This window comes from Trichechus manatus, unplaced genomic scaffold (assembly GCF_000243295.1).
Source record: "Trichechus manatus latirostris isolate Lorelei unplaced genomic scaffold, TriManLat1.0 scaffold00059, whole genome shotgun sequence".
NCBI lineage: Eukaryota > Metazoa > Chordata > Mammalia > Sirenia > Trichechidae > Trichechus > Trichechus manatus.
In genome coordinates, this window is record NW_004443995.1 from 1,139,592 (window position 1) to 1,150,522 (window position 10,931).

The following is a 10,931-nucleotide window of genomic DNA, read 5'->3' on the forward strand; positions in this document are numbered from 1 at the left end:
CTTTCCTCATTTCTAAGATGCAGATAATCATATTTATTTAAGACTTGTTTTGAGGATTAAATGAGAGTATATACAAATCAGTAACAATTACAAAACCACAACATAGGTCTGGTATACAAAAGATGCTCAAAACTGGTGGCTCTTTCTATTATTCCTTCAGGCCTATTTCATCTGTCAGCACATCAGGAACTCTTCTTCACTGTATGAATTAATGCTACATAATCAAATTCATATACAGCAAATGACTTTTTTTTTTTTTTTTTAGCAAATGACTTTTGAGCAGAGGTGAATGAAACAGACAAGGGGCCCACAGAGTTAAATATCAATATATATGAAGACTGTTAGCAATTCCTGTGGTATTTACAAATCAGAACACAAACAGTGGAATGATAGGCAGTTGGGAAAAAAATTATTTCAGTATACAAGCTCACTGACATTTGAATTAAATTAAATGATCGTGTTGGCATGAAGGCTACCTAGTCAGAAAACAAACCTGGAAGTAGAGGAAATTTGACTTAAGAAATAGTCTTCTTTCCTGGAATTGATTAATCATTTATCATTTCCCAGAGGGAAAAAAAAAATGAGCCCAAACATGGACGAGAACAGTTAGTTAAAATTTAATACACTTAAGTGATACCAAACTGAATGCAGGGCCATTGTGGGCCACTAACCACTGTTGACCACTTTCTCTCAAAGAACATTTTTTCTAATAGGATTCTGATTTATTACATGAGATTGTAGCATAAAGCAAACCTTTTCTCTAGAATTGTGATAACACATCTTAGAATCCAATGCAAGTCAGTAAAAGGCCACGAATATAAGTGCTGCACTTCTAAAATGGGGTGGATAGAATTTCCAATGTCCTCAATTTCAGTGTTTATTACCTTTCTGTATATTTTCTAATATGATGTATATATACATATGATATAGCACAAAGTTATAAATTGTTACCTTAAATTCAACAAATTCATGGTCTTCAGCAAAAACACCACAATGACCAAGTACGTTTTGCTTGAACACTCCTACTAATGGGAAATACACCTTCTCACAAGGCATCTAGTTTAGTCCATTATCCAGAATAAATGAATTTTCACATAAATTAAACAATTTCCACTTAAATTAAACTTTCTTCTCTAGGAAGCATTATAGAATCAGAGAACAGTTAGTTACAACAGATGATTTATGAAAGAGAATTTTCTGTAGTTAGAACAACAAAGATTGTTCCCCATGAACCAAATCTACCAATGGTTTTAATTCTATGAAATTAAATATCTATTTATACCAACTTCAATTATCACTTTAAAACACTTTGTAATTTATAAACCTTATAACACTTTCTGTGGAATAGACAATGTGCTCAGCACATTATTTCATTGACTCTGATAACAGTCCTGTGAAGTAGGTATTTTAATTTTACCAATGGGGATACTGAAATTCAGAAAAGTGAAGTAAATTGTATGAGGTGACACAGCTAATAAGTTGCAGAGATGTGATTCAAACCCAGGCAGATGATTCCAGAGCCTTAACAATTATTTATGTATACCCTCCCTAATTAGGTTACTCTCTCCTTAAAAACAAAGGCAATGCCTTAGGTATGTTTCTAGTCAGATATATGGGAAGTAGATTTTTCTAGCCCCTTCCTCTGGTATCCAAGATTTTCTGTGATGTAACAAGATGGAATATCAGGAAAAACTAAGGGGGCTCCTAGCTCTTTTCCTCTCTGTGACAGATGAGGTGTCATGCCAGCTGTTTCCTTCAGACAAAGGGAAGGCTTGAGCTGAGAAGCTCTTTGAGAACTGAAAGCCTATGAAAATGGCCAACCCAGAGGGGCAGGAATATATTTCTAGTGTGGCATTCTTTCCTGGGAATATTGACAAATTGGTACATGTGGGAAGGCAAAGTCTCTTCCTGCCATAGCCACAGGTTAAAAATAATTATGTTACCTCATTCCTGGGCTAAGAGAGAACTTTGAGTAAATGGGATTATAGCACCAGGTTCCATCTTCAGGCTGGACGGGGTTATTCTGGTTGAGGTCAAATTTCTGTGTTTGCTCTCTCAGACTTGCCCTGGAGGAGGCTGCATCAGGCATCTTCCCCCACCTTCCCTTCTCGTAGCAATGGCTAATGCTTCACTAGGCTTTGGGGATGATTTTACTTCAGAGGAGGAAGTTTGAACTGGGCCAAAAGGGAGGAGCTCAAACCTGTGTGCAAAATCTGGGAATCTGGATGAGCAGAGGGTAGGGGCCATGATGAGAAAAAAGATGAGAAGGACTTCCCTCACCCTTCCAGTAAGGAGGCCCCGTGATCAGCTCCAGCCACCGGAGCTTACATAAAGGGACGTGGAGGCCAAGAGGCCACAGAGCTGACAGTACAGGGCTCGGAGCACCGGGTCCCCCAGGCAGGCACCATGAGTTTGTCCCTGAATCCGCGGAGTTTAATTCTCTGCTTCTACACTCTATTATCACTCTCTGCAACATGCCTGGCAGTAAGTGTGCTATTCACAAAACGTATTTATTTTAAATGGTAAGCTAAAAAATAAGAAATATATAATGAACTAGTGACATTTCTGTCTTTTTCTCTTCTAGTATGTGGCTACCAGAGACAACTGCTGCATCTTAGATGAAAGATTTGTAAGTAGTTTTTCTGTTTTTCGATTTGTGTTTGAGCTGGAGAGGGGCAGATGAATAAAAGGCTTTCTTCTTGCCAGGGTGATTTGGAATTCAAAAATTTTTTAAAAACATAGTCTAGGTTTTTGCCTATTTATATTGATAAATTTTAAGCGTAGTTTTAATCAATTTTTAAAATTATTTTCTTGTTGTATTTTCAGGGTAGTTACTGCCCGACTATGTGTGGCATTGCAGATTTCCTGTCTTCTTACCAAACCGGTGTAGATAAGGATTTGCAGTCTTTGGAAGACATCTTACGCCAAGCTGAAAACAAAACATCAGAAGCCAAAGAACTGATCAAATCAATCCAAATCATCTATCCTGCCGAACCATCACAACAAAGTGAGAAACGAAAACCTACTGATTGACAAGTCCTGTTGCTTTTGTTGTTCTACTAGCTTAAGTATTTTTTATATCGCTGATCCCATCTTACAGGTGTGATACAAGGTGCTACTCAGAAGTCCAAGAAAATGTTAGAAGAAATTGTGAAATATGAAGCATTGATTTTAACCCATGAATCAAGTATTCGGTAAGCAGTTGTGTTTTCACTCGTTCTCCAATACTAAATTTAGTTTTTATTCAATATTCCAAGCTTCAGCAAAAAGTAATCTTTTTTTCCCCATTTACAATATCCAATTGGCATTTTGTCTGACTATCTTGAACGCAGTGGGGTGGGAGTTTGTAGTGTAATATGAATTGCATTGCATTTTACTTGCATTTTAATAATCACAGGGGAAGGTGTCCTAGGTGTCTTAAAATGCAATGATGACCATACTTATCAAATGTTTGTTTTCCTCCCATTTGTCTTACAATGCAAATTCAAATTGATGGGAATTTGGGTGTTGAAATAAAATTCTCTATAAAAATGTCATGGAATCAGTGGTGAGGAATTAGCAAGTAGAGGCATAGGGAGGATCTTGGCTCCTAAAGTAAATTATATTGAAAGTGGAGCAGAAAAAAAACATGGCTTAGATAAGTTTAACAAACATTGTAAAACTACATGTTGATTATTACACCACGAACCTGCAGTTATGTAATCTCCTACCTTCACTAGGAGGTACAATGTCTCTGTTAACTGCCTCCCAAGGGCTCATAAACTTTCTGAAGATAGAGTCTCATACACAATTTTGGTTTTTTCCTCAATGGTTTTTCTAGATTGTTCTCAAAGTAGCATAAGAATTTAAAAGACATTTTGTGGGAGAAATGATCCAGGAGGAGTTGCTCCTCTTTTTGGTGTCAGAGGGCTGACCTTATTATCACTGTGATTATTCTTATCATTATAATTTATATCATCACTGACTATCATTCAAGTTGAATGAGACTATTGTGCAGAAATTTTCTAGGGCATAGTAGAGGGAAAAATGATTAAATAGTCTATTTTTATTTATCACTAAGAAAGACACAGCAGTTTACATGTTGTAGATAGTTAGCTATCATTTCTGAATGTAGACAAGCAACCCTGTGAGAAACTGGGAAAGCAAGGTGTTTGCTTTCCTCTGCCCTTTTCTAAAGCTATGTAAAGAAGAAATGGAAAATGTTGGTTGTTTTGTTTTATGTAAGATAATGCCACAGATCCTTCTCCCAAGTAAGTTACAGACTGAAGTTCACAAATGGATTCTCAGTAGATCCATAAGTCAGAAGGAATGAAGTCAGAAGGAATTACAGCACATGTAATTACTGAACAGAGCCTTTCCTGATTTTTGATCCTCAGGCAATGTTCCTATTAACCAGGCTCGTCACTTATGTAGGCTCCTTATGCAGAAGGTAAAAATCAGAAGGACCACTCTAGAATGGTGCTTGCTTATTGACAAGAACTTTGTTATTTGTTTCAGAGTGGAGACTATGCACCCCCATTCCGGGTGAAAAGAGTCAAGTCAAAATGGTATTCCTGGTTTAATTAAAAAGAAATTTTGTGGTTGGTTTCCAGAAAGCTTAGAATTTTTATTTACTTCAATCTAGTTGCATATTTTTACCATTTTCCCAAAGATGGAGTAATTAAAATAATGTATCAGGAAGTAATTCTTGAGAAAGTGAGTATATTTTTAAGAATATATAAAATTAGTCCTCTGAAGCAAGTACTTTGTTGTTTTATTCCTCTGCTTACAGATTTTTGCTGGACATATATAATTCAAATAATCAAAAGATTGTTAACCTCAAGGAGAAGGTAACCCAGCTTGAAGCAAAGTGTCAGGAATCTTGCAAAGACACAGTGCAAATATATGATATTACTGGGAAAGGTAAGTGAAAGTTTATATTGGGATTATGTTCACCAAAGCAAACAGACGAAGTAAAGAAGATGGCATGTATTGAAATGTGTAGGAATAACTTGGAAGGTGTCTAGACATTAAATCTAAAGATTCCAATTTCTCGGGCTTTTGTAGAGTAGTTAAAAATAGTCTGAAAGGAATGATGATGTGGGAAGTAATAAAATACTTTTCTTATGAAATGAATGGTTTGCAATATATTAAAAACTCATTTTCAATGCCGGCACAATCTTACCTGGAATTCAAAGCACAGTAAAAGTTCTTCCTCTTCTTCTTCAGATTGTCAAGACATTGCAAACAAGGGAGCCAAAGTGAGTGGGCTTTACTTTATCAAGCCTCTGAAAGCTAAGCAGCAGTTCCTAGTTTACTGTGAAATTGATGCATCTGGAAATGGGTGGACTGTGCTTCAGAAGGTATACTTTTCCTCATCATTTGTATTTAGTAAACACTCACATGGTTTCTGCCACTTGCAAGACTCTTTTCTAAGCACCTGTGAACGTTAATTCATTTAACCCTTCACAACATCCCTATGAGGTAGGAACTATTATTACCCCTAATTACAGATGGGTAAACTGGGGCGCAAGAGGTTAAGCAACTTGCCCAGGGTAACAACTAACAAGTAACAGAGTCAGGATTTGAACACATTCAGTCTGGTCCCAGAATCTGTGCTTTGACTCTGCCATGCTGGCACTGCCATTGTAGTTTCTTGATGGCACACAATCAGAGTACCATGTGACACAAATAGAAGGGACCTCTTTTGTCAGGTTTATCCAGACCTGAGGCTTCCCATCACAAAATGATGAAGGCCCCCAGAGGATACAGTTGTGCGGCTCTGAGCCAAGGGAGCTCTGTTGCCTCTTCCAGCCACTGGCACCCACTGTGGATCCTGGCTCCCTAGCCTTCTCTTTACCTTCTACCACTGTCACAGCTACACTGCAGGAGGCTCTCAGGGAAGGAGTGAATGGTGGAAGAACTGGCTGACCGACACAGACTGAGCATAGGCCTGACCATTCCATTATCAATACAAGAGTCAGCAATATCAAGCTTGAGCCTGAAGTTGTCTCCAATCCAATGCAATCTCATTGCTGTCAAGCTAATTCCAGCTCATGGTAATCCTATAGGGCAGAGTAGAACTGCCCCATAAGGTTTCCAACGAGCAGCTGGTGGGTTCACATTGCCGACCTTTTGGTTAGCCAAGCTCCTAACCACTGCACCATCAGGGTCCCTGAAGTCCTCTAGGTGTTTTTAAAACTACCATGGGCAAGGCACTTTTTAAGTATTTCTCTTACATTCTCTTATGTAATCCTTGTAGCAACACTAAGAAGTGACAGATGAGGAAACTGAGGCAGCTTGCCCAAGGTCACTTAGTATACGATAGTATCATACCCTCCATATTTTCAATAGAATGTTTAGAATATTTTCTTTATGCACACTGATAATCCTTTTTTCTCCTTTTGCCCATGCAATTGTGTAATTAGAGACTTGATGGCAGTGTGGATTTCAAGAGAAATTGGATTCAATATAAAGAAGGGTTTGGACATCTGTCTCCTACTGGCACCACAGAGTTTTGGCTGGGAAATGAGAAGATTCATTTGATCAGTACACAGTCTACAATTCCATATACGTTAAGAGTACAATTAGAGGACTGGAATGGCAGAACCAGGTATTGTTTAGAAAGGACTTCTAACTTTTCATTTGTCAAAGGGGATGTGCATTTTCCAACCATCAATAGCCCAATGGCAAAGACAGCCTGGAAAATGCAAAGAGTACATCCAACCAATTTCCCCAGTAGTCAATTTGGTTCTTGGGCCATCCCGAAGAGGTAAATTCTATCCAGGATGGATCTGAGTGTTTTGGTATCATCTACTATTTCTGAGCTCACTTAAGAACTATTCAGAATAATGGCTGGCATTTACTAAACTTTTAAGATGTACCAGAAACTGAGCATGGAATTGTAATCTAATCTATACCAAATAACTATTTTATGAGGCAATTCCTATAAATAATCCCATTTTACAGATTATTTTGCCCCAGGTCACATTGCAATTAAATGGTAGAGGTGGGGTTTGAACTCAGGGAGTTTGACTCCAAAGCCCACCCTTTTTACCACTATCCTGACTGAAAAGCTAATCCAGGCTCTTCAGATTTCCCTGTACTTTAATGTCCAGTCATTCAGTCAAATCCACGAAGATCTTAAAACTAAATCAGCTAATTGGTGGGATAAAGCCCCCTTTACACTCAGAGCTAATTAAAATGAACAACAATATCCAATCCTTTTGTCATGTCTACAGAATAATAATAATATAAAAAAATTCTTTCTCCAAACAGGTATCTTTTTTTTTTAGCCGGTAGACCTTTTTTTCTATTAGAATTTCTCCCATTTCCCAAGTGCTGGAGATTAGGAAAGAAGCTAGACATTTTCTGGAAATCTCTGGTCATGTGTCAAGACCCACTCTTCTTTCTATTCTATAGAATTCTGGCCCTCTTTTACAAATTGTTCTAGGGGAATCTCACTTGAACTCTCACAGCTCATGTTATGTGGGCCAGACAGGGACCACTTCTTTTCTGTGATGCTCTTGGAAGTCCTTTTTCTTGCCACTACAACACTAGCTTGGGAAGGAAGAATCCCTTTAGGACTTCACCCTCCAGAGGTGGTATGAGTGGCTAATGATGCTGTAGCTCTGTCCAGCTTGGTGCATTTATTAATGGTCACTCACTGTCAGGTAATTGCCCCAGTCTTTGAAAACTGTGTGTACAATGTTAAACATTTAAGTAAAAGTGGAAAATGTGTATTTTATCTTGTTCATCCAAACACCTTGATTTGATATTAGGATCTAATAGGCAAAAGATATTCAAATGGGTAAAGTTTTCAGTTTTCTTTGGGCTACTCTGAAATCTAGACCCATTCTGGGTTTTGGTGAGCTGTGAACTGGTTCACATATACATTGCCTCTTCCCAGGTTTCAGAAAACTCCACTCACTAAGCAATTTCAGCCTTAAGAGACAGTTAGAAACTCCGAACAACAGTCATATGGAAAAAGGACCTTTTCAGATCCTTGACGAGTCTCAGGAAATTGATGTCTCTGCTCCCTTCTTCACAGTACTGCAGACTATGCCATGTTCAAGGTGGGGCCTGAAACTGACAAATATCGCCTGACGTATGCATACTTCATTAGTGGAGATGCTGGAGATGCCTTTGATGGCTATGATTTTGGTGATGATCCTAGTGACAAGTTTTTTACATCCCACAACGGCATGCAGTTCAGTACCTGGGACAACGACAATGATAAGTTTGAAGGCAACTGTGCTGAACAGGATGGATCTGGTTGGTGGATGAACAAGTGCCATGCTGCCCACCTCAATGGAGTTTATTACCAAGGTATGGCTGTCTTTCTTGGATTTATGAATGAGTACATAATTTATGTTTTTGCAAAAGGTAATAAATAGATATGAGGAAATCAGAAATAATTAGTAAAGATATTGGAGCTTTTACCATATAATTCTTTATTTGAAACCAGCCACGGATGTACCAAGCTTATATCTAAAATTGGTCACTCTACAAGAAAACCACCTGCTGAAAAATAGCCTGTAGTTTGTCATTGTGCCTGAAACTACCACTGTAAGATTGGCCCATTGGATTATGGTATCATCTTTAGACATAGCATATATATTAACTGGGTGGACTAACATTACCACATTAATGCTTGCAAACATATTAGCCTGACTCAGCTTCCCATGAGCTACACGTCAGATACAAACAGTAATCAGGTGTCAGGAAGCGTAGATTAAAGAGTAGGGAATTACTGGTAAGGACAAGGGTACATGAAAGTTTGAGAGGAGAAAAATCCAGCCAGGGGAGTGTACACACTTATTTTGGGATGGGAGGGGTCAGCCTATAGTTTTCGATAAAGCTGGAGTGGTTCGAAGACTGGTTTTACTTACCATCCAACAGTTTATGTGTGGGAGGCTTTACTGATGCTAAAGGATCCATTAAAAATCGTATAGTATGGCTACTCATCTCATCTACTGATGAGCAACCTTTCCTTCTCAGGGCAATGTCCTAGCCAATAGTCAACTTGGGATCCTGTCAAAGGCTATTTAAATTTATCTTTGGGTTTCAGATTTTTTTTTTCTTAATTTTTTTAGAAGGCTAGTTTACCTTTCCATCTACAAACCCCATAATTAGAGGAAGCTCTCAGGGAAGGTGCTTAATCCATCTGTCCCAGGATAGCCATGTGGATAGCGTCTGGTGCATTCTAGTATTGGAGATAGATAACCCTTACACAATTACGTGAGATATGGTGCTTAGTGAGTAGGAGAAGGCAAATTAACCTAAACTTCATTTCATAATGGAGATTTAAAGTAAAATTCCAGAACCATTTTTCTAAAATCCCTCATACTTGTTCCAATTCTGTGGTAAAATTGTGTTTTCAATTAAATTGAGATCATCCGAGCAGGAATCTTGTAGCTCCTACTATTCTGGCCTGCCTGAGGAAAGGTGATCCACAATTGTTGAGTCCAGAATGGCTAAGCTTAAGGAGAGAGGCCATTTGGATACCTTTGGCACTCTAGCCATGTTATTAGTGAATAAAATTAAAGTATGGAAATGACCATGAAGCACAACACAGATACAAGGTATTATTTAATAACGAATTTATTTCAATTGTGAATTGAGATTTTAGGAATCTTTAGGAATATTTTTAGTTGGTAGATAACACTATAAATTTGATGTAAGTGACAATAGATTTCATAATAGTTCTTTATCGACTTGCTAAGATAAGTACATTCAAGAGCAATAATGTGTATCGTACATCTACAACTTGTTTTAGGTGGCATTTACTCAAAAGCATCTACTCCTAATGCTTATGATAATGGCATTATTTGGGCCACCTGGAAATCCCGATGGTATTCCATGAAGAAAACCACCATGAAGATAATCCCATTCAACAGACTCTCCATTGGAGACGGACAGCAACATCATCTGGGGGGAGCCAAACAGGTTGGATCTGAGCACCATGTTGAAATAGAATATGACTAAATCATTTTTCACTGGGAATTAATTGTAGAAAATAACTAGCATGTTAGTTTCTATTGACTCACAAAGTTTCAGAAACTTTTCTGAAAAATATTTCCTATTTTCTCTTACTATATTTATCATTTTAAGCCTTCCATTAAGGCTATTTAGCCTTAAGTGGAAATTAAAACTTACTTTGGACTGTATTCTCCAATTACTAAACTAAGAGCTATTTAAAAATTGTTTATTTGAGGAAAGAATATTTTGCATAATTTCCTAAACGTAAAGCTATTGTCATGTTTTGCATTTCAACGATTGCATGTGATTTTGTATTGGTGATTTTTTTTGTTTTTATTAGTCCTTAAATAATTTAGTACATACTAATAAAATAGGAATAAATTTTAAAACTTAAAATCCCAAGTATTTTTCCAGGTTTATTGCCCCTAAGTCATTCATATTTAATTTTTCTTGTTGAATGGAGAGATTATATATTTTGTATATATTTTCTCTTTTGATCATAGGCTGGAGACACTTAAAAGACCATTTCAAACGTGATTTGCTTTTTTAAAGGACTTTATCTGAACAGAGAAATAGATACTTTTTCCTATGGGACAATCAACTTGCAAAGCTTCATTTCATTTTAAGAGTAAAAGAACACGTGTTGAAAACTCCACTCACAGTTTTATGCTGATAATAATTTATCTACATGCCATTTCAATAAATATTTTGTTTCCTAAGACCAGATACACTGTGCCTTTTATTGACCATTAAAAAGTCACTTTCCTTCAATTTAGTAATTACAGTTGCACAACCACCAGTACTTACTGAGCTCTCACTTTATACTAAACATTATACCTGACTCTTGGGGAGTTACAAAGGAAATAGAAATCATGACTTTTGCCCTCCAGAGGATACAAGACAAATGCAGTTAAATACATAACCCAAAGTGATAAAATTCAATATAATAACATAAATAAACACAAGTACAA

At 37.3% G+C, this 10,931-nt stretch overlaps 1 protein-coding gene across 2 annotated transcripts; it reads left to right on the top strand.

Moving 5' to 3' along the window:
• The first annotated feature begins 2,325 nt into the window (after window positions 1–2,325).
• Window positions 2,326–10,686, top strand: FGG (fibrinogen gamma chain). Of its 2 annotated transcripts, XM_004378806.3 has the most exons (10): window positions 2,326–2,484; window positions 2,585–2,629; window positions 2,827–3,007; window positions 3,101–3,194; window positions 4,772–4,902; window positions 5,209–5,342; window positions 6,408–6,592; window positions 8,030–8,307; window positions 9,758–9,927; window positions 10,464–10,686. In XM_004378806.3, exons 1-10 carry the CDS (start codon window positions 2,407–2,409, stop codon window positions 10,476–10,478), a joined length of 1,311 nt encoding a protein of 436 aa, XP_004378863.1. In that variant the 5' UTR covers window positions 2,326–2,406; the 3' UTR covers window positions 10,479–10,686. The 2 variants fall into 2 exon arrangements, with proteins under 2 accessions (XP_004378863.1, XP_004378862.1); XM_004378805.1 differs by lacking the exon at window positions 10,464–10,686 and having other exon boundaries at window positions 2,407–2,484; window positions 9,758–9,966.
• The last annotated feature ends 245 nt before the right edge of the window (window positions 10,687–10,931 follow it).

Bases quoted from the DNA above. Each gene is read 5' to 3' on its own strand.
- FGG (XM_004378805.1), top strand. From the start codon at position 2,407: ATGAGTTTGTCCCTGAATCCGCGGAGTTTAATTCTCTGCTTCTACACT. The intron at 2,485-2,584 runs GTAAGTGTGCTA...TTTCTCTTCTAG, and splicing joins TCTCTGCAACATGCCTGGCA to TATGTGGCTACCAGAGACAA. The intron at 6,593-8,029 runs GTATTGTTTAGA...CCTTCTTCACAG, and splicing joins GACTGGAATGGCAGAACCAG to TACTGCAGACTATGCCATGT.